Below are 24,392 nucleotides of genomic sequence, written 5' to 3'. Positions count from 1 at the left end.
ATATATCTCAATAACTAGTTACCTCTTACTACTAATTAATTCGGATGCTATTATATATAGGCTTCTGAAGTTATTGGTTAATTTTCCCTTGACAAATAATCATGTACTCTATATCTCAATTTGTCCGTTAATTTTGCTTTGAAGCGGTAAATATTATTTTCTAAGTCGCTATGTTAGATAAAATTCTCAATTTTCTTTTCTATTTGCTACTTCTGGATGTTATGTTAAAAAATCATATAATTATCTTATAATAAAATAACAGGATCTGTGTGTGTGTGGTTGTCTGTTCTGGAGGATCTTTCTAACTGCTGATGTTCTCCTTTACAATGTAGCTTCTCATAAGTCCTTGGAAGGTTTTTAACTATTTTGGGGGAGGGTACCACTGCCGTCCCGAGAGAAATCGCCCTTATAACCCCTCCCCCCCAATTTTTGTTACTTTTTTAAAAACTAAACTAAAAAAATGGGTTGTTGAATTCAAATGCCCATACCTAGAGGCTGAGCCGCTAGTTATAAATAATTAACAACATTGCTAAATAATTAAAATTTTATTGGGTAATGTTTCTTTTTAAACTATTAATAGAGCTACAATTATTTGCATTGTCTTAGTTACATCAGAAAAACAATACATTATGGTAATATGCAGGGCACTGTTCCATGGCCAGATAAAAAAAAGTTTATTTTAGTGTTAGGCAAAAATGACTTTGCAATTGTATCAGTAAGTAAGTCTAAGTTAAATTTTCATCCCCTAGGAGTTACCAAACCAAGAAAAGCAAAGATTATTAATTTAAAATTTTGAACAAGTTTGCTTTTATAAAGTTCTTCATAAAACTACTCCTGAAGGGAGTTAATCAATGGCCATTTTTATCAGTTGCTTTGCTAAGGTCACGGAAATTCAGCCTTAAATAAATCATATAGTGAGTGGTTTTATGAAAGACTTCATAAAAGCAAAGTTGTAAAGAATTGAAAAGTATGAATATTTGTTTTTCTTTTCATGGATGAGTGTAAGCTCTTAGGGGATGAAATTTGAACTTGAAATTTTCAAACTTAAATTTTTCAAAAATTAGATTTAGTTGGATTTTAAAATTAGCAAAGGGTGTTATTAGACCTACTTACTGATACAATTGCAAAGTCATTTTTGCCTAACACTAAAATAAACTTTTTTCATCTGGCCATGGAACAGTGAGGGATAAAAGATTAAGATGCGGAAAGAAGTGAAGGATCAGATGCAGTTCAGGGTATAATGTTCCTGGTAACGATTATCTCCAAAAATCTATGAACTTTAAAGACTGCTAACGATGGACCGTATAGATTTTGCTCGCACAAATTTTAACCGACAAAAGAAGGCCTATAAAAAAATCTGGAATAGTCATTACTCAATAATTAACAGTTATCTTGTAGTGCACAAAAATGCTTAATTTACCAATTTTTTCAGTGAAGCTTTTTCTGTGCATTTTGGATATTCCAGATTATTTATAGGCTTTCTTAAGCCGCTTAACACGATGTGCAGACAATTATGTTCAGCCTTTTGACAGCTAGCAGCCTTAAAAGTTCATAGATTTTCTGAGATACTTATTACCTGGAACATTTTACCATGAATTGTATTAGATCCAAATCAACCTCTTTCCCGTGGTAATTTTAAAATTGTTAAGTAAGATTAAATAGGTGTTTATAAAGAATAAATAATAAAAAATATCATATCATATGTAATATATAACATTAATAAAAATAACTAACTACATAAAAATTTGGCTCGGTTCTAAAGCTTTTCAATAGGCACAATAATATAGGATTGTGAAGCCTTCGCCCCTAGCCTCTAGGGGCTTTGCCCCTAGAGGTGATAAAAAAAATTAAGGTGAAATTCGTTAAAGGACCAAGGAAATCTTCAGCAAAAAAAAAAAAAAAAAAAATGGGGGGGGGGATTTTTTTGTTTTTTGGGGGTTGGGGGTGTCCCACCCCCCCAATAAATAGCTTAAAACCACCACAGAACCAATAGGTATATACCTTGAAGAGTAGAATCCGATCGGTTCAGTGGTTACCGAGATCTTAAGGGACAGACAGACAGACATCGTTCTACTTTGTATTATAGATAGAGTTATCAAATATCATATAACAGCACTCTTTTACAGCAAAAAAATCATTAAAGATCGTTAAATTCTTTGAACATCTCTAATGAAAACTTACCTTTATCTAACAAAATATAACTACTTTTCTCGTATTCATTCGGTGGATTAGAACCGGTTCTCATTCATACGGAAAAAAATATGTAGCATCGTATTATACCCAGTTTTCTACGAATATAATAATGTAAAATTATTAGATTTAAACCAGTTTTTTAGCCCGTGCCTTCGGTACCTAGGGGCTAAAAAACTGGTTTTAATCTTGTAATTGTACCTTTTATATCCGCGGAAAGCTGTTTATAATACGATTCGAGAAATAACTACACTAATATCATTGTCAAATTTATGGATGGAATATTAATCAGTAATTTCATCTGTTTCTTTTTTTCCCCCAGGGAACTAGGGATTAAGTCAATGGTTGATAATAAGTTTTAAAAATATATTGCTCTCACTAAAAGCTATTTTTATTAAAGAATTATGTTGAAAATGGGGGAGATGGTTGTGACACTTTTTGAAACCAAAACTAAATGTCAAAGGAACTAAACTAAAAAATGAGTTGCAGCACTGATAATTTGGTATGGCAGTTGCTTTAAAGAGGTACAATATGGAACTGTGAAGAAACGGCGGCGGAACCGCTACTACCACCAAATTTTTTTTTAACTGTAAACGGCGATTGTCATTCTAAATTTCAGTGCTGTAACTCTTTTTTAAGTTGAATTCCTGTAGTTTTGGTTTCAAAAAGTGTCACAACCACCACCTCACTTTATGATATTTTTGAGGTAAGGGAATGTAATGACAGGATCTTTCATTATTTGAATTTTGGAAAAAGCTGTTTTTTTGCTAATAAACGTACACCCCTGAGTCCCTGGAAAATTAATTCTTTGTACACTTAAGATAATCACAATATAATGAAGAAAAAAACTTGTTGATGAATGTTGTATGTTCTATGGTACATATGAAGCATGTGATTCTGCTGTGTAAAGTCTCTTGCGGAAATCTCGTGACCGTCTGAAAAATAGAATAAGTTACTTGTCTATGATCTAATCAATTTATGTGAAAGGAGAGGGGGGCGGGGGGAGAAAGTCATTCTAGTCTAAAGTTCTTTTTTTTGTTGGGGGGGGGGGGGGGGGGGTAAGTGATTCTTACTTCTATAGCCCTAGCCAATTTTCTTGGGAGGATTTATGTGACCACCCCGAAATATAAAAAAAAAGTTTCACAGGACCTACATGAAGCTTCACCGTAATGGAGAGTCTTAAGGTACAGAAAGACATCATGTTACTTTTATATAAAAAATGGTGAGAGAAAAGAACAAAAGTATTTTTTGCAACTCTCATCTAGAATTTTTGAAGGTATCCTTATAATAAAGTAACAGGATGTGTGTTTGTCTGTCTATTTGTTTGTATCGAAAGTTCTCGCTAATTGCTGAACCAATCGGGTCCTCCTTAACAGGGTAGCTTATCATAGGTCCTGGGAAGGTTTATAACTATTTTAGGGGAGGGTACCACCACCATCCCAAGAGAAATCACAAAAATAAATTTTTTTTACTATTCTTGATTTTACGTAGAGAGTTCAACGCAACATAGACATATTTGAAATATAAAAAAGAACATTTAAAGTGCCACTAGAGGCACATGGTTAGATAATATTTAATTTTTTTAGCAATTTATTTTAGCAAAATAGTTATAAACCTTCCCAGGACCTATGAGAATCTACCCTGTTAAGGAGAACCCGATCGGTTCAGAAGCGTAAAGAGACACTGAAATTAGAGTAGCTGCGCTAATAAAAAACTCGTGTTACCTTAGCTCCGAATGGAAAAAGTTGGACATGTCGACAAAGCTGTTGAGATTATTCCTGCCATGGAAAGTTGCGTACGGGTTGTACGGGCTCCGACTTCTGTCCCGCTTCTGACGCTTCTCTCCAGAGTTGAACTTCTTCTTTTCTGTTACTAAAATAATAAAATTTCTCGTATTCATTCGAATCCGGTGGATAGGAACCGGTTCTCATCCATACGAAAAAACTATGTCTAGCATCGTATTATAAACCGCTTTCTACGAATATCAAATTGTACAATTATGAGATTAAAACCAGTTTTTTAGCACCGAGGTGCCTTCGGCACCTCGGGGCTAAAAAACTGGTTTTAATCTCATAATTGTACATTCTATATCCGCGGAAAGCGGTTTATAATACGATGAAAGAAATAACTATTATATTATTCACATATTTTTTTTAATAAAAGTAACAGGTTGTCTATGAGTCTGTCTGTGTGTTTAATGAAGGATCTCGCTGACCGCTGAACCGATATGGTTCTTCTTTACAGTGAGGTTTCTTTTAGCTTCAGGAAAGGTTCATAGCTAATTTTGCGGAGGTCATATCAAACCTCCCAAGAGATATCAATCTCTTGTCTGAGTGTCCAGTTTTCAAATTCATATCAAGTTATAAGCTTTTGTGAAGAATTACTTTTAAGAAATACCTTGAACGTTAGGAGATAACAAATCTTCTGTTTCATCTCCACTAAACACACGGAACCTAAACAAATAATAGATTTACATTTAGAACAATGGATATATAATCCTTATACTAAAGTAACAGGATGTCTGTGTGTTTGTACTGATAGATCTCGCTTACCGCTTAACCGATCAGGTTCTCCTTAACAGGGTAGCTTCTCATAAGTCCCGGGAAGGTTTATAACAATTTTGGGGGAGGGTACAACCACCCTCTCAGGAGAAATCGCCCCTAGAAAAAAATTACCCCTCCCGAAAAAGAAACTTGAACGAAACATTAACCAATTATTTCTGTAATTAGATATTTTAAATAAAAAAACATTCAAAGTGGCACTAGAGGCCTCTAGGGGCGTAGCCGCTAGTACATGGATATTGTGACTTGGGAAAATTTGTAATTAATTTAGGTTGCTAATATAGTCCTCAGTCAATGATTTATTTCATAGTCAGGGGAGGAGATGGGGTAAAGTACTAAGAGCGAGGAGGGGATAAAGGGTATCGTTATATTAGCCAGCTGAGAAAATCATTTTATTAGATTAAGCAAAAATCTGGCACAATATCAAAGTAATTCTATATAAATTTTTATAACCATGGAAGGTAAATCAGACACAATAATCCTTCAAACTTAAAAGGTATTTCTAGCAGACGAACACATTTGTTTGTTTTTAGATAACTGCTTTGTCGTACAAATATCTGTACACTTTTTAACCAATATAATGGCCGAATTGTTCCTCTACTGTTGGCCCAATTTACTAAGTATTAATTTAGATCTTCTGTATTTATGAAAAAATTGAATATATTAAAACTATGGGTGAGTAAAAAAGAGTTAAGATACATTCACTTTAACATTTGCGAACATATTGATATTAGTATCATGAACTTTAAATTACAAAACATAAAGTTCAGAGCATCAAGAATTCAAGATTTAGTTAAGAAAATGTAAATAAATTCTAATACAACTAATTTTATTGGGAAATATTTAAGCTTTGCATTTAAAAAACTGTCGCAAAAACGACTGATTCACGTGATAATTTAGGGTTCACCTCGTCATGATAAAGAATATTAAATAGACACCATCTTATGTAATATATGACAAGACATTCGTGTATAAATAAAGGCCTGGGAAATGCCTAAAAACAGGCGCAAATGTTGTTCTGTCTAGATACTTACACTGGCACTCTACAGGTAGTTTTAGGAGGCTCCGCAGCACTTGGCATGGCTACCCAATCCTAAAATATAATGCTATTTAGAACATCTTGACTTTTGCAAAGTTTTAAAAGGTTCCACAGCACTTGGCATGGCTACCCAATCCTAAAAATAGTTAAGACATCTTGACTTTTGCAATATTTGATAGTGTAACAGGTTCCACAGCACTTGGCATGGCTGGCCAATCCTGTAATATAATGATTATTAGTACAACTTGACTTCAATAAAGTATTTAATAGTTGTAAAAGGTTCCACAGCACTTGGCATGGCTATCCAATCCTGTAATATAATTATTATTATTATTAACAAAAGTATTTAAAGGGTATAAATGGTTTCATAGTACTTGGTATGGCTACCCAACCGTGTAATATATAATATTTTTAGTACATCTTGACTTTTACTAAGTAGTTTTTTAAAAGGTTCCACAGCACACAACATGGCTATCCAATCCTGTTATTATATAATTATTTATACTCCTTGACTTTAACAAAGTATTTAATAGTTGTAAAAAGTTCCACAGTACTTGGCATGGCTACCAAATCTTGTAATAAAATAATTATTAGTACATCTTGACTTTTGCAAAGTATTTAGTAGTTTTAAAAGGTTCCACAGAACTTGGCATAGCTATAAAGTAAAATAAAGTGCTATTTTGACTTTTACAAAGTGATTGATATATAAAGAAAAACAGATGTTTAATGACTCACTATAGAAAAAGGAATCTCTATAAGTATTAGTTGACATAAAAAGCTTGAAGTATCATTGTTTCATGTCCATTGTACATATTTCAAAATTTCGTATGTTTCTATTTTGTTAGATTTATTACTGCGAATATCTTAAATAAGTTCAATTTAATGTTGTTTATTTTCAATGTTTTAAAAGCTATTAATCCATCTTAACCCAAGACTACTTCATCAAACTAACATCTTTGTTTATTTTAAATTTTCATATGTTTAATCTTACCTTGATGTTAATTAAATCATTATCATGTGAAGCCCTTTCAAACATTGACTGCAAGAAGGTTCCTTCCAAACCTTCGGAGGCCTTCTGTAAAATAAAATTAATTTTACTCACAAGGACAGTACAAATGTTTAGGACTCTGCAGCCGCGCGTCAGCTGCCTGCAAGCCTCAGGGAAATCAACCTTTTATGATTTTTAAAATAAGCTAGATGTCTAAAACTGACCCAAATATCACAATCCCTCTTATCTACAAATTTTCAAACTGGTTAAAATTTGAGGCTTAGTCGCGTCTGACATGCAGCTGCAGAGCCCTGCAAATGTTATTATAAGCAAAACATGCGTAATACAGTATTAGTTTTTTTTATAAAAGGTTTTGGTCGAGTATGTACATTTAATTTTAATTTTCAGGTTGGTAGTTTTTTTTTATTTTACTAGTAAGGTACAAATAATCCATGAACCCACAGGGAATGTTTGTGTTGGCCATTTCTATTTGATGAGGTGTGTGGGGGGGGGGGGGGTTATGATTCAGTGCGTTATTGCAATAAAGACATGCAAAAACATGTCTATTATGAAACTTATTAATCTAAACATGAATCAACCATGACCATAATTTTTTTAATAGATGGGGGTCCACTTTAGATGTTTAATTTTAGACAAACCATTTAACAAACATATAAAACATTGGATGACAAAACAAAAACATTAACTATGTCTTATCAATTCGTGTCATCTTTAGTATTACAATAACAATTAAATTATATGAATTTGTTTCAACTCACCTTAGCAAGGCCCATTGCTTGTAGTTCAGAAAGTAATTTTTCATTGTCCTCTTTGGTTAACGTCTTGTAATAATTTCTAAATGGTCAAATATTTAAGAAATTTTAGTATTTTTTAAAAGGTATTTTGGAAGAGATTTTCAATTTTTCAAACAAACATTTTTGCCTATACAATTTTCACAGTAATTACTAGTAGAAAATGTTACGATTCTTTCTAGGGTTGGGCCGGATACCGGATATTGAATCAATCCGGATACCGGGCTGATTTCTAATGCCGAAAATTCGGTAATTTGCCGGATACCGAACGTTGGCCAGATATCCGGCCGGATACCGAAAATCGGGCATTAAAAATCAGCCGGATATCTGGTAACCCTAATTCTTTTTTCATGTTAGTTTAGATGTAAAAAAAAAATTATAATTCTATTCTTATTTTGTATTTGACTAGCAGGAAAGTAGGAGGCATACCTCCTCATTCCTATATCAAAATGAGGCTAAGAAATTAAAGATAAGTCACGTGATATACCTGACTTAAAAAAACTAAACTCTACCTGTGAGCCTTGACATCTCTTCTCCAGAAGTTGGAAAACTTTTGTGGAATTTTGGCGGGAGTTACTTCCTAAATATGTATATAATATTAAAACTCATTTAAAAAGCAAACATTTTCTGCATTTTCTGTTGGTTCGTGCTGCATAACGGCTAGCTCTGATCGTTAATTTAAGATTGTGAAACAAACGTCCTATAGATTTAAAACCTTGTTTTAAATTTATGTTTGGAACTCTATGAACCTTTTAGATCTGTATATCCAATGTATATTCATTTTGAATTTATTGATTTTATATATAATACAATAAGCAAAGAAACTCAACAAGTAAAAAGAAAAGGAATTATTATAAACCCTTAGTTGTTAGAAACAGGATGTCTATCTGTCTACAGGGGTGTATATTCTGCATGGGATCCCCGGCTCAGGGGGGGGGGGGGGAAATAAAAAATAAGTGGTTGGAGGGAAAAAAAATGTAAAAATTAAGAAAACTGAAAACATTTTTTCCATTTCGCCCCCCTCCTTGGTTAAAAAAAACTAAAAAAATGTGTGGTAGGAGGGATAAAATAAATAAAATATAGAGTTCTTTAAATATTTTTCTATTTCCCCCCCTACTTTTTAAGAAAAATCTAGGGGGGAAAAAAAATAAAAAATTTTGTAGCAGGGGAAAAAAAATAAATCTTGTGCAGAATATACACCCCTGTCTGTCTATGTTAGTGTATTTTTATCTGTAGCTTGGGTTCCGCTTACTGCTGGAACTATTTGGTAACTAAATCCACCCAAGAAAAATCGCCACTTAAAAAAATACCCACACTCGAAAAAAAACTGTTTTCCACCTACCATCTCTCCCTTCTTATAAGAACCCTGGCGTATAGAAATTTAAAAACTTATGGGTAAAATAACCTACCTTCAGTCTTAGAATGGCTACTCCAGTGAATATAATGCAAACAATATTAACCAGAGTCAACAACAAACTAAAATAAAATAGTAATAGTTTATCATATTATAGACAGCTTTCTGCTACTAGTAATATGAAAGATTTAGATTAATTCCAGTTTGGTTAACCCCAATATTCGTTTTAATTTTATTATTCGTGGAAAATTGTTTATAATACGAAATTTTACACGATTTTTCAGTATTGCTCATACCGATTCTAATCCAGCGGATATTAATCGGTTTCGAAGCAATACTGGAAACTGAACTAGAGGGAAATTCGAAAATTAAGTTTCATTTTGTAGTAGCTACTCTATAATAATGTTATTGTCGTGTGGGTAAGTTGCACCGGGACTGAACGGTCAACTTGGCAACTCAAGGCCAAACTCTTGGTCCTTCACCTCATACCCCATGGTAAAATACATTACAGAAAATCAACCCTTTGATTGCACGATCTTTGTCTGGAGATCCTAACTGTGCATGGTAATAGTAATGAGTTGCGCCTGTTTGGGGCCAAGGCATTCCCCCTACTCTACTTTTTGATGTCCTGTGCCGAACAAAGCAGGTAGGTACCATTATCAACGTCTTTGGTATGGCGCGTAGCTACTCTATAACTATAACATTTGATTTATGCCCACCCCACCTATAAAATACTCTTATTTGACCGTCATAAAGATATTTAATAAGATTCTCAAATTAAAGTCTACAGTTAGTGTGCAGTTTTCTTTACACGGTCTACATAAATTCTTTGTTTAAGTCTGATATATATTAAGCTAGTTAAAGTCAAAATTATCCTTGTTTTCCCCCCAAAAGTATCTATGTTCAGTTTTCTATACACATTTACCACAAATTCTTAATTATTGTTGTCTTGTTTCTTATGTGCTAATTGTGGTATTCGGCAACCGTGAGCCATGTCTATGGCACCCCTGATCTGGGGTTCGGTGGAGGGTCAATGGCCCTCCCCCGAGTCCTGGGGAAGGGGTCTAGTGACCCCCTCCCTACGCTTAGAATTAATGATTTGAATCTGTCATGTTTATTATGGTTAACTGTATTCTTAATTCTCCCCCACCCTTTCCAGGGATGGGGGAATCATTATTGCCCAAACTGACCATTGTATATATATTATTTATGCTTTTATGTTATGATTATTTATTCCTATCCATGTAATTATTGTTTGTTGTATATAACTCCAGTATATCTTAACCCTTCAATAAAGTGACAACTAAAAGTAGATGTTGATCATTATCTAGTGAAAGCTAGAGAAGCGTAGCTTCTCTATAGTAAGGTGTCCACGTCTGTCACACTGCCGTAATCTAATTGAACTCCGGTGTCTGCCATTGATCCTCGGCGGATACCACAACTTTGGTGACAGCTGTGTGAGATTACGGCGAACCACAAGTGTAGAGCAGACGCGCATCTGAGGCTAAGGTACTCCCAGCAGTGAATCTGGCAAAACTGACGCAAGCAACCTGAATTACCCACCCTGGACAGCAAAGTTTAACTCTGCATCCGGCAGTTGTGGAAGCAAAACAGCGAAATCTGACGAATAACCGCGAGCAGCGCTGATATCTAACGGAGAATTGAGCGCCAAAAGGGCTGAAACAGGCCTGCGGACCGGCTGAAACAAGCCAAATACGTGTAGACGGCTGAAAATAGGCCAACTTTACTGCAAGAAATAGCAGGATCCGAACCAGTGGCGCTAGCAGGACGGGACATTCCCTGCCGCCGATAGGCTGAAACATGCCACATAGCTGCAAGCTGCGAGCTAACATACGGGTGTAGTGCACCAGAACAGAGAAAAACTACGTCAACCCCGAGTATCCTGAGAAGCTACAACGCAGCCACCCATCTAGAAGACAGATATTATATCACATTTGCAGGGATTACCACCCTAATGTGATGACCAAACAATAGATTTATGAGCAAAGCTTGGCAAACAAATTGTTGTGTTGTGATAAATCTAAGAATAGAACAGGCTTGGATTACTGTTTATTGTGATAACAGCTAAAAATAGAACAGAGTTGGTCAACAAATCTGTTATGTAATTGTGATAAGGACAGCAATAAAAGTTAGATGTAATATAATCAAAACAATTTCAAGCCCACAGCACAATAACAAATACACCCCTTATTCCAAGGGAAGGGGAGGGGGCCCCTCTCCATTTGAAGACAAATACAATCAGGGTTATATAACAGATAAGCCTAAGATTAAGAAGCAGAGGCCCCATTACACCAACACACAGTTACCCCCTCCCTCACAGTGGGAACGGACGGAGTTACCCCCGTCCCCTCACGCGCTTCCCCCTTCCTACCCACACTAGGCCAAGTCCGTCTGTAGTGTGGAGCTAGCGATCGGATATACAGAGCGCCATTCACGGGTAGCGCAACAAAGTGCGGAAAACATCATAAATCCAACGGACGAAGCGGACCAATGAGGGAGCGAGCTGAGGGGTGAGAGCGCGTTTTCCCCGTGTGCGCGGATTTGACGGCGCGAACGCGCGTTACAAGGACAGAAGATTCCACGTACACACACACACACACACACACACACCTTCACACCAGAGCAGAGCTACTCCATAGCATCTAACAGGGGTATTTTTAGCAAATAAAGAATTGCAAGTTTCTTTCCTCCTAGCTCTAGTGTGATAAGGGAAAACCCAATCAGTTCCTGACAGCAGTTCAGACCCTCAACATCTATCTACCTCAACATCTAACCATTGATAAGTACAGCTAAGTTATACCTTTGCAACTAAAACTCCCAACCTAGTGATACAAACAGTGTTGGCTGTTAGGCTAGGAAGCCTCAAGTGACAACCCATTCATTGTAGTCCTGTATAACTTTGTGCCCGCCGTTTCACCGTTGACCCAATGGACCAGCATCAAGTCCCAGGAGGTGACCAAGCCCCAGGATGGCTCCAGGATGACCCTCAGCCGGCCCCAGCCGAGTACCGCAAGCTGATGCTGAGCAATCTGCCGGAGTATAGAGGGCCGCCCAAGCAGTCCTGGTCGGCGCATATCCGCCGACTGGAAATGTCATGGGCGGCTTACCGCGTGCCACCTCATGATTCCCTCAACCGCCGCAACGCCCTACTACTGTCATTGGTAGGGCAAGCGGCGGAAATGGCGTCCCATCTGTTTGGCGAGGCAGGCCAAGCCTTGACCTACGAGCAGGTCAAGACCGAGTGTGAATTGTTATTTCGTCCTGCTTTTGAGTCCCAAACGCTTAAACAAGCGTTTAGGGACTACAAGCAACACTCGACAGAACCTATACAGGCGTACATATCAACAAAGTGCGCCTTGTATAGGGACGCCTACAATCATGAGGATCTTGAATTGTTGGTGGACGAATTAAACCATGGAATTCGTAACGCCAATGTAAAACGCCTCATGATGAACCATGAAATTGCGAGTGTACCTGAGTACACTCGCAAGGCCATGTTCACCGTGACCATGGTTACTAAGCAACTGAAGGAGGGTGTGTGCTTAGTGGACTCGACCGACGGGCTGACTGGATCTGCCTGCATCCAGTTGCCCCAATATGACGAGTCGGAGCCAATGGAGATTGGCTCCTTGGCTCCGGGTCTCCACCAGATGGGGAAGGTCGCTCCAGATGACAAGGTTCCAGGCCGCTGCTACCGCTGCCAGGGGAGAGGCCACCGAGCTCGAGACTGTCCAACGCCTATGGAAGTTAGCCTAGAGGAGAGGCGCACCCAGCCACGCCGTGACCGTTCTGCCAAGTGTGAGCGTTGCCACTATGACGGCCACACGGCGGCCGAGTGTAGAGCTGACTGGGCCCAGGTAGCCAGCCGCAGGCGCACCGCCGACAAAGGTGCCCCTCCAGGGAAGCCCAGCAGAGTGGCCCATATGGAAGGGAGCGCGCCCCCAGCACCACCACCGCAAGCAGCCGCCTCCAGAGCTGCGGACCGAGCCGATGGGATGCCGCAGTTCGGGACTGTCCCAGCTAGGATCAACGTACTGGGCGGCGCGGCTGAGCCCAACCGGGTTGGCCTAGGCTTCAGTCTTAACCATCTGGGGCCAGAGCTGATACAGCCCACCAACATAGCCGAGCCAGAGGTGCTGAGGCCCCAGCCTTTCAGTCTCAATATGATGGAACCTGCCCGACCGAGCCTACCCAGCAAGAGTGGAGGGGCGCTGCCCAGCGTCCCTGAGACGGTGTATGGGGAGGCCCTGGCAGCCGCTGAACGAGAGAGGCAGGAGGTGCTAGCCAGCACCTCTGCATCGATGTATGGGACGCCACCCGGCGTCGCCACCTGGGATGATGGGGGGGTGCTATCCAGCGCCTCCCACCGTGTGCCTGGGGCGACAACCGTCGCCGCCACCGAGATACCTGGATCCTGGAACGAGCCAGCCTCCAACCTGATGTCTGGGGCGACCCCCGTCGCCGCCACCGAGAGACCTGAGTCCTGGAACGAGCCAGCGGTCCCAGAGGAAGGGGTGACACCCGTCACCCCCAGCCAGCCAGCGCCACCAGCCTGCAGTGAGAGCCCAGCTACATGCCAGCCAGCGCCACCAGCCTGCAGGGAGAGTCCAGCTACATGCCATCCAGAGCCCTCTACCAGCCAAGGGAACCCAGCGGCTCACCATCAGGATAAGTTGAATTTGTTAAATGTATTGAATCCAAAACCTTGTAAACACCCAGCCTTGCCTGTGCCCCCTGCACTTGAGGCTGGGGAGATTGAAAATTGGGAAAATAAGGGCTTGCCTGTGCCACATGCACCTGAGTTCCTAGGGCAGGGGAGGGCATTGAGTAAGGGCGAGCCTGTGCCACATGCACTTCAGCCCCATGCCACTGGGCATGCCTTGGACCAGGGAAGGGAGCATTTAGGGCTAGGGGAGCCGACACCCAGGCAAGTGCCAGTCGCTTGCCAGTCTGTCATTGGGGAGGGTATCGGGGTGCCTCGGCCGCATACAGATAACGCTCAATGGAAATTTGTGTCTAGCCAGGAGCAGCCCAGCCGTGTCCAGCCCCAAGAAGCAGCCGTGACCAGAACCGGAGATCCCCAGCCGCGTGCACGAGGAAGATGGTTACCTGGAAGCCTCTCCCATTGGTGGATGGTCCTGTGGGGCCTCCTTCTGGCAGCCGTGTGGCCTACAACCAGCTACGTCCTGGTGGGGTGGGACTGTGCCAACCCCACCCATGTCACGTCTTACAACAAAGAAAAGATGTGTGACACGGAGCCCCTACACCAGGAGGTGCCCCTGGGCCACGACATCCACGTCCTGCAGCAAGTCAAGGTGAGGGAAACCACTGGGTTCAGCTGTCAGCTCACCGTGTCCCAGTGGACATTCAGGTGTGGGGTATGGGGTCACCTCAAGGTGACCTCGGTCCCCACCCTCATGAGGCCAACCAAGATAGACCCAGAAGCGTGCCGAGACCTGGCCAGGAACCGAGTATACACGTTGCCAGGCAAGACCCAGCCACTGACGTTCCAGCTGAACCACCCCCTGTTCTTCACCGTTGATGTAGTGGGCGCCCTCGTCAACAGCCCCGAGGGGGTGGGTTGCGAGGGGGAGGACGTCCACTTTGAGGGCCAGCTCTACCGCAATGAATTAGTGCTCCAGGAGCGGCGGCTGCTGGTCAAGGAGGAGACCTACGTGGTGGAGGATGGACGGGTGGAGTCCCAGTCTGACCACCTGACCCTCGACTGTCCCCATTCTGAGCTGTCCTGTATCACTGGGGAAGCAACCTACGTGTGGGACCACCTGGGAAGAGATTGCCCCTTGAGGCTGATACGCAGCCTCCAGCCCAGCCTGGTGAGGGATGCATATCTGGTTGACCATCAGGCCCAGTTTTTCATCAACATGACCAGCCCCACCTCAATTGTGAACTGCGACTTCGAGGCCCATGCCACCAACCATCCAGCGCTGTTTGTGGCAGCTGACCCAGCCGCGGCTGCACTGCCCCGAGTGTCGGCCAGGGATGTTGACGTTCCCCTCCAAGCACAGATCCATGCAGGTTATATTGGATTCACCCTGGAAACACGCATGAGGAGCACTGCAGCAGAAGAAGTAGCGGCCAACTGCTGGAAGCTCCAGCAACTAGATCCGGCCCACCCGGTGCGTGTCCAGGGGAGCACGTTCTCGGTACTGAGGGGAGACATCCTGCTGCAGCTGACCTGCCAAAGGCACAAGTATGTTGTCCGCGAACACAAGGAGTGTTGGGACAAAGTGCCAGTGGAGCCCACAGGTTTTGTAGACGCCGTGACGCGGGTATACAGTGAGCACGCCACCAAGATTCCCTGTTCCTCCACCTACCCCCTGACTGTGCACGCAGAGGAAGGCTGGATAGAGTTGACCCCGGCTCCCAAGAAGAGGCCACCCCCGCTGGATACGCCCAAGCAGTTGTTGACAGACCCCTTAGATGACTTCAGTTCAGGTGGTTTGTATTCACAGGCTGAGTTGAACGACTGGCAACAGCTGCTGGCGTTCCCAGCATACAAGAGCGCCATGCTGACCGGCCTATCCTATGGCTCCTGCGTTCAGCAAGGCAGCTGTTCGGCCACGGGAGACCATGGGATAGTGTCCTACAACATTGACCGACTGGCGGAGGAAGGAGAGGCAGCCCTGGATGTCTGGGCAGGATTTAGACAAGCCATCCACGAGTGGGGAGATGGCGCCGCCATCTTGTGCTTGCTGCTGCTGATCCTCAAACTGCTGGGGGACCTCACCATCATTTCTCTGGCAGCAGCACAAGGAGGAGTCCGGGCAGCCCTGAATGCGATATCACAAGTGTTCCTGTACCACCCAGCCTTGTATAAGAAGGCGATGGCTAGAGCCAGGCTCAACCATGCCAAGTCCCGGGACTTTTCAGTGGACTGGGATGCCATCCCCATCGGCAGGGAAGCAGCCGAGGAAATGGTGTCTATGAAATCAACTGACAGCGGGCATGACCGCCCAGGTAGACCAGGACCGCCCTCTGGCAGACCCCGCGGCCCCTCAGGAGGACAGGCCGCTGCTCAGACACTCAACCTGGCAGCCAGTGCCCCAGCCGCTGCCAACAACAACCCGCAGGTCCCACTGCTGACCGTTCCAGCAACAAATGTGCCACCACCAAACCTGATACCTGCCGGCGCTGACCAACGTATCCAACCCAAGGCAGCCTCTGCCTTCTATCCCACATTGGGAGCCCATCAACCCTAAGAAGATACTCACCACTAGGATTCCATTGAATCATTATCGTTTGTATATATTTTTAGCCCTAAGGAGCGGGCCGAAGGCCTCAACCACTGTCGGAAGTCTGGTAGGGAAACCATCTCCCAGCCTTCCGAGGGGAGAGTTGTGGTATTCGGCAACCGTGAGCCATGTCTATGGCACCCCTGATCTGGGGTTCGGTGGAGGGTCAATGGCCCTCCCCCGAGTCCTGGGGAAGGGGTCTAGTGACCCCCTCCCTACGCTTAGAATTAATGATTTGAATCTGTCATGTTTATTATGGTTAACTGTATTCTTAATTCTCCCCCACCCTTTCCAGGGATGGGGGAATCATTATTGCCCAAACTGACCATTGTATATATATTATTTATGCTTTTATGTTATGATTATTTATTCCTATCCATGTAATTATTGTTTGTTGTATATAACTCCAGTATATCTTAACCCTTCAATAAAGTGACAACTAAAAGTAGATGTTGATCATTATCTAGTGAAAGCTAGAGAAGCGTAGCTTCTCTATAGTAAGGTGTCCACGTCTGTCACACTGCCGTAATCTAATTGAACTCCGGTGTCTGCCATTGATCCTCGGCGGATACCACATAATAATGAACTAATTCTCCTTAGAAATAAATTAAAATTAGTTTGACAACTATCATAAAATTAAGAATAATATTAATTCTCAAAAACCTTAAATTATACCTACCTGATTAAACCCAAGAGAAAAGCTTCCAGTGCAAAACTGTCAGAATATTTTGGTTGATACATCGACACAGTTAGGTTGGTTAGGGGGTCCAGTTCTTCTCCAAATCCATGGAATGAAGCAAAGGACAAATCACCTGAAAAATGGAATTGATATAATATTGAATATTTCTCCCAGCTTCCTTGTATAACGTTACCCCCCACCCCCATTATGACTTTACCCCTTAACTTACAATGCAATGGAGAAACTAATTGACCAATAACAGAGGACTAAATTAGCAACCTAAGTTGGGGACAAAAAATTGAGTTCTCTTTTTTAGATAGGCTTCCCATGGGTCCTGTGGTGGTTTTAAGCTATTTATTTTAAGATTTAAGCCACTTGAGGGTTTTAGTAGATGCTAGAGAGTAGCCGCTAGTTGAAAAACAGAGTCAAAAATTAAATTAATTTTAAAATTGCAAAGAGTTTACCTTGAATTGTGATACAAAGAGCCAAAGCCCAGAAGATTCCACAGTTGACAGCAGGGGGCAGCAGTGAAGCTGATATAGCTACTCCAACTACAAATATTTATTTTGTCAATTTGTATTGTTTTAATTTAAACCTTTTAAAAAAACAAAGTTTTTATAGATAGGGTTGGTCTTTATGCCCAAAACGGATAGCTTATAAATTTAAATACTGATTATTCTAACTATTAAGTGTTAATGTTCGTTTGTCCCAATTTATGCTTTTAGAGCTTTCCTTTTATGGATATTGTCATCCTTGTAAACCTAACAACTAAACTTAAAAACTAAGAATTTACTAACCTAATGAACCAGCATTGCCACCAAGAACAGACAGGGCAACTCCGGCCCCGCTGGGGACAGCGATCAGGATGCCTACCCACAGGGCTCTGGCCTCCCCACGAGACAACATTTCTGTAATCAATATTAATATTCAAAGTTGAAACCAGTATACAAAGAAATCGAAAAACAATACAAAAATAATAAAAAAACATTTAAAGAGAATTTGTTATGTTTAACAAATTCTCTATGGAAATTTCCTTGACATTGGGGAGAGGGAAAGGTCGCACCCTCTACCTACCTCATTTATTTTTTAAAATTGAAATCAATAGGATCATTAGAACAGTGAATATATTAATGAAAATCTAGCATTTTAATTTTAATTAGATTACAAAACATTTAAAAAAGGGTTTTCAGGTCGTGTAATAAAAATGTTAGCTGTTGTGAATTGAATATACCTGTAGTAGGCCATTGAGGACAACCATAATATTCAGCAATTGGAGATATCATTAAGCCAAGCAAGAAACCTAAATAAAATCATTTGGTTTATAACTGTTTGGGGCGAGGCCACCACCACTCTCCCAAGAGAAATCAACCCTAAAAAATGCCCCCCCCCCCCCCCTAAAGAATATCTTTTTAACATATTTGAATTTGGAGAGATCGACTTCCTACCTCCCTCATTGCTACTAGGATTTAAAATTCCAAAACACTAGGTATAAAACTATGAAGGTTTTTCACTTAACCTGATACGTTTAGCCTATTTTAATAAATATCATAATTAATCATTCACTTAATAAAAAAATTTTACTATCAAAAAACAATTATAATCAGTTGTTATAAAAGAAAATCCATGAAAAGAAAAATTTCCATAAAAATTTTCTAGTAAATTAAATTTTTAATTAAAGAACAAAGGACCTTTAAATTTCTGCAAAAAAAAAGTTTAATAAACAATAGATTTGTGTTATAAAAAATATTTACAATACAAAATATTTTGAATAGAAAAATTCCTTTTCATTTTATTAAGAATTTAAAAGGACTTTATAAAATATTAAATAAAAAATAGGTTTTATATTAATCAATTGTATTCTTTTTAAAAGCGAAGCTTTTCTATAATTAGGGTCGGTCAGTCCGTACGTCCATCCGTAACGGACAGCTCTTTATGCTAATTTAAGCATGTTAGAATTGTCCTATCGATTTCAAACTTTGCATGATGATTCCAATAGGAGTTAGATACGAATTAGAAAGCGAAGCAACTCTATAATCGTTGCTTTTTAACTTATTTAACAACAATTTTTTAAGTGATAAAATTATCCGATTGGTCTGATTTTTGGAATACTGATTCCTATGACAACAAAGTACATTTTTAAACGCAAATAATCTCTATAATCAAGTCTTGTAAGTATGTCCTTAAAGCAGTTTTTCAACAGATCTACTTACAATTTTGTTTCGTAAGACTTTCATACATTTTTTATAATATTTTGATTATTGAGTTCTGACACTCTATTCAAGTGTTAATGTCCATTTGTCCTACCGTTGTCCATCGCTTTTATGGTACACTATACAAAACTACAAAAGAATATCTGAAGTAATTTCAGGGAATAGACAATGGACTGGAAATTTTTCCGTAGCAAAAGGTTTAAAAATCGTTTTGACATTTGGAATAAAATGTTGAATCTTAATTTGGTTGTACAAAGTGTTCCAAATAATTATGTAATGTTAATTAAAATCTAATGTCCATATAATCATTTACGCCCCTAGAGGCCTCTAGGGAACTTGAATTAATAAGGAGAAAATCGACAGATAATTTTAAATTTTAGTTTTTAAAAGAAAAGGTTAAAAATTGTGGAGAGGGTATAATTTTTTACCTAGGGGTAAGGCGATTACTTTTGGAGGGTGTAGGTACATTCCCCCAAAATAGTTACAAACCTTCCCAGGACCTATAATACACAGACAGACTCGCAGACATCCTGTTATTTTTATTTTCGGATTATCATAACTAAAATTCTTGTATCCTTACCAATAGCAATACAAATAAGTAGAGAAATGCTCTCATGGATAATTCCTTTCTTGGTTAATCCTGGGTCTTGAATTACACCTCCAAATATTCCTAAATTAAGTTATAATATAAAATATGTCAGAAGCTAAAAATCTCGGAAATTCCTAGTCCGAATTGGTTGTACTTTGGTTGGTATGCTTTATGTATGTCTTTTAGGATGATTTTAAGCTTCTTTCCTTACCCCTCCCGCAATCCCCTAGAGTCTAGGGACAAAGAAACTGGTATTTCAATTAGGGTTGGGCCGGATATCCGGTTTAGCCGGATATCCGACCATTTTCTATAACCGGCTGGTTACCGGATATTGAAACTATCCGGATAACGGATATCCGGCTGATTTTAACTGCCGGATATCCGGTTATCTGGCCGGATATCCGGTATTTTTCCGGATATTGAGCGTTGGCCAGATATCCGGCCGGATACCGGATATTGAAACTATCCGGATACCGGATATCCAGTATCCGGTATCTGGCCAAAAAAGTATCCAGCCCAACCCTAATTTCAATAAAAAGATAATTTGGTTATTTTTGGTTAAATGCAACAAGTAAAGTAAACAATATTTGGTAGGGAAAGGTCTATGATGGATTATTAAACACTTTACTATTCCCTTCCTTGAACCTCTTGTCAACAATATCGGACACCTAGTTTATGTGACTGCAATTTCATTTATTGATTGATTGATTGCGCTTATGTCTGAGATCGGTTTTTAATAAATGCCGCGTTTTTTCGACAATTTTTTAGACATTGATTGATTGAACGAAGACGATGGGAGAGTATTCAACTTAAGAATTCAAAATTTTAAAATTATTATTTTAGCCATTTGTAAAATGTCTAATACAACTTAAATCCATTTTCGCTGCATATTTATTAATGCATCTTTTTAGAGCTGTATTTATACAAATGGCTAAAGTGATAGCTTTAAAATTTTGATTTCTTAAATTGTATACTCTGTTAAAATCGTACGGGGCATTGATCTTCAAGATGAAATAAGGTTTAAAACAGAGTTTACAACTTAAGGATTCAAAATTTTAAAATTATTATTTTGGCCATTTGTATAATGTCTAATACAGATCTAAAAAGATGCATTAATAAATATGCAGCGAAAATGGATTTAAGTTGTATTAGACATTATACAAATAGCTAAAATAATAATTTTAAAATTTTGAATTCTTAAGTTGTATTCTCTCCCATCGTCTTCGTTCAATCAATCAATGTCTAAAAAATTGTCGAAAAAACGCGGCATTTATTAAAAACCGATCTCTGTTCTATTATTAGTTTGCAAGTGTTTACATGATTTTAGTAATTTATTTTCTCGTGGATAGGAACCGGTTCTCATCCATACGAAAAAACTATGTCTAGCATCGTATTATATCCAGTTTTCTACGAATATAGAATGTACAGTTATAAGATTAAAACCAGTTTTTTTAGCCCGTGCCTTCGGCATCTCGGGGCTAAAAAAAACTAGTTTTAATCCTATAATTGTACTTTCTATATTCGTAGAAAACTGGATATAATACGATGCTAGACATAGTTTTTTCGTATGGATGAGAACCGGTTCCTAGGAGTATACAAAGGAAAAAAAACATTATATTAACATATTATAGGATTTTAAAAAAAAGTAAAAGAATAAAAATTTTTCTCATATTCATTCGAATCCGGTGGATAGGAACCGGTTCTCATCCATACGAAAAAACTATGTCTAGCATCGTATTATAACCAGCTTTCTACGAATATAAAAATGTACAATCATAAGATTAAAACCAGTTTTTTAGCCGGTGCCTTCAGCACCTCGGGGCTAAAAAAACTAGTTTTAATCTTATAATTGTACATTCTATATCCGCGGAAAGCCGTTTATAATACGTTGCGAGAAATAACTATTACCTGCTAAAATTGGACCCATCAAAGGAGATACTAACATGGAAGCTACCAAAACAACACTAAAAAAGAAAAAGGTTGTTGGCTTTTATTTTACATTTTGTAGGTAACCAACACTCTAATATGGAAAAGGGGCAATTTTATCATTATTCAGGATACATGAAAAAAATTTACTTCCATTGTTTTATCTATGTAACATTGATATATTTTTATTTAGTTATTAGATGGTGGTATGCATCTAAACAAGGATGACAACATCCATAAAAGCGAAGCACTGAAACGGTAGGACAAACAGACATGAACACTTATATAGTGTCAGAACTGAATAATCAGAATATAAATGTATAAGAGTCGAAGCAAAATTGTAAGTAAATTTGTTGAAAAACTACTTGATTCAGGATAATGTTTATGGACATACTTACATATTTAGGACTTGATTATAGAGTTGCTTCGCTTATAACAGTATACTTTGTTGTCCCAGAAATCAATATATCAAAAATCAGATCAATCGGATGATTAGATCACATAAAAATTTGTTGTTAAAAAAGTAAAAAAAATCAACATGTTTAAAATGGACGTACAGAAATTTTGGTAATGATTATAGAGTTGCTACGCTTTCTACTACTAAAAGAATCACCATGCAAAATTTTAAATCGATTGGACAATTCTAACATGCCTAAATTAACGAAAAAATCTATCCGTTACGGACGGACGGACGGACGTACGGACGGACCGAGCCTAATTATAGAAAAGCTTCGCTTTTAATAAAATGAAGGGATAAGGGATATACGTGGATACAGACTGGCCAGAGTGTACGTTTTGTACGTTTTGTACGTTACGCATCGAATCTGTGTACGTTCTGGACGTTATTTTGATATGTGTACGTAACGTATTTTGAAATTTGTATTTTTGTACGTTTTACGTTTTTTTTTAAATAATAAGAATCAAATATTAGCAGAAAAGTAATTTGTATGTTTTGTACGAAAATTTTAACAAAAACTATAGGTGTATTATATTAAACTAGCGGCTTCGCCCCTAGCCTCTAGGGGCTTTGCCCCAAGAGGTTTGATCAACCTAATTTTTTGTATTTTAGATTTAAAAAGAAAAAGTAAAAAAAATTTTTTTTGGGGGGGGGTATTTTTCATTTTTTGGGGGGTTGGGGGTGTCCCACCCCCCAAGAAAATAGCTTAAAACCATCACAGGACCAGTAGGTATATTCCCTGAAGAGTAGAGCCCTATCGGTTCAGTGGTTACTGAGACCTTAAGCTTCAGACGGACAGACATCGTTCTACTTTGTATTATAGATAAATTCAATATTATCTTAAATTTTCATAGAACAAAAATATGTAGGTAAATTATGCATATATGTTATTAAAACTTACAGTTTAAATTTATGGATTTGAAATATATGTCCTATAGATTTAGTTTAAACTATTGAACAGAAAGAGATATGAAGTTGACTAAATTCAAGTTTAAATGCATTTCATGCAACTACCCCTTTAATAGATTTTACGATAATTTTTTTCAAATTCTTTATATACTTTGGGTAAATTTTCCGAGATATCATATGGTGCTCAGTTTAGGATTAAGAAGTCTTATTTTTTGGTATCTTCAGTTTTTAAAGAATGAGAATCAAATATAAGTATAAAAGTATTTGTATATTTATTTGTATTTGTACAAAAAGTATTACAAAAATAGTATATTATCTATAATACAAAGTAGAATGATGTCTGTCCGTCTGCTTGTCCATCTGTATATCAGAAGCTTAATATCTCAGTAACCACTGAACCTATTTGGCTCTACTCTTCATGGAATATACCTAATAGTCCTGTGATGGTTTTTTGCTTTTTTTTTCTTTGGGGGAGGGACACTTAAAGCTTTTTACTTTCTACTAGGATTAGAGGCTTCGCCCCTAGCCTCTAGAGGCTTCGTCCCCTCTTATAGAATCGTTTGTTGGAAATTTGTCCAAAAAAAATATAAAAGAAGATTGTGATTATTTTTTTCATTTAGGCTTCGCCCCAGGGTGCGGTGGGGGTTCCCCCACCCCGCTGATTTGCATTAGTTTATAAAAATAAATTGAGGGGTGGTTGATTTTTTTTGGAGGGTGGGTTTCCCACACTCTAAGAAAATAGCCTAAAACTACCACAGGACCAGTAGATATATTCCCTGATGATTAGAACCCAATCTGTTCAGTGGTTACCAAGATCTTAAGCTTTAGACAGACAGGCACTGATTTACTTTGTATCAAAGACTAGTATTTTCTGAGATCTTTAGCAATAGACAAAATAACCCTATATCCTATTATATATTTATCCTATAAATCCTTTTTTTCTGTAAGGAAGAATCTCGCTAACTGCTAAACCGACATGATCATTGTGAGGTTGTAGGCTATTTTCTCTGTCCTTCCATATCCCTTCAAGAACCTGTATTCAAAATGGTAGAAAAATAGCCTAAAACCATCTCGGTAACTGTATGAAGTAGTTATGAAAATCTTAAGCATCAGACAAAAAACTTACTACCTTATTTAATAGAATATACTTAGTACGTAATAACAGGATGTATGTCTCTCTGTCAGTTTATTTGTACCGAAGGTTCTCGCTAACCGCTAAACCGATATGGTTCTCCTTTACAGGGTAGCTTCTCATAGGTCCTGGGAGAGGGTACAACCACCCTCCCAAGAGAAATTACTCTTAGAAAAAAATCACCACCCTTCCCCTATTTTCTCTTTCTTTTTAAAATTGAAATCAGAAATGGGGGTGGTCTACTCCCCCCTCCCTCACTAAAAAAATTATTA

General features: G+C 38.9%; 1 protein-coding gene across 3 annotated transcripts in view; it reads right to left on the bottom strand.

Annotated features, from left to right (window-relative positions):
* Positions 1–530: 530 nt before the first annotated feature.
* LOC145313039 (uncharacterized) overlaps positions 531–24,392 on the bottom strand; it is a 46,766-nt gene continuing 22,904 nt past the window's right edge. Inside the window, exons 16-30 of one of the 3 annotated variants that reach the window (XR_013877202.1) lie at positions 21,605–21,660; positions 19,688–19,777; positions 18,129–18,197; positions 17,695–17,805; positions 17,362–17,448; positions 16,898–17,030; positions 9,000–9,066; positions 8,103–8,170; positions 7,558–7,633; positions 6,782–6,865; positions 5,786–5,844; positions 4,588–4,643; positions 3,915–4,062; positions 2,392–3,125; positions 531–2,288 (exon numbers count right to left, since the gene is read on the bottom strand). Coding sequence is in view for 2 of the 3 variants with exons in the window: in XM_080152277.1 (XP_080008403.1) it covers positions 3,062–3,125; positions 3,915–4,062; positions 4,588–4,643; positions 5,786–5,844; positions 6,782–6,865; positions 7,558–7,633; positions 8,103–8,170; positions 9,000–9,066; positions 16,898–17,030; positions 17,362–17,448; positions 17,695–17,805; positions 18,129–18,197; positions 19,688–19,777; positions 21,605–21,660 (1,168 nt within the window). In the remaining variant the exon portion in view is untranslated. Of the gene's footprint in view, positions 3,126–3,914; positions 4,063–4,587; positions 4,644–5,785; positions 5,927–6,781; positions 6,866–7,557; positions 7,634–8,102; positions 8,171–8,999; positions 9,067–16,897; positions 17,031–17,361; positions 17,449–17,694; positions 17,806–18,128; positions 18,198–19,687; positions 19,778–21,604; positions 21,661–24,392 lie in introns of those variants that run through there. The other 2 variants (XM_080152277.1, XM_080152278.1) reach the window with 2 other exon arrangements.

This window comes from Acartia tonsa, chromosome 3 (genome assembly GCF_053477335.1).
Source record: "Acartia tonsa isolate MP-2025a chromosome 3, ASM5347733v1, whole genome shotgun sequence".
Classification (NCBI taxonomy): Eukaryota; Metazoa; Arthropoda; class Copepoda; order Calanoida; family Acartiidae; genus Acartia; species Acartia tonsa.
The sequence above is the reverse complement of the archived record's forward strand: the minus strand, read 5'-3'. Positions and strand labels throughout refer to the sequence as shown.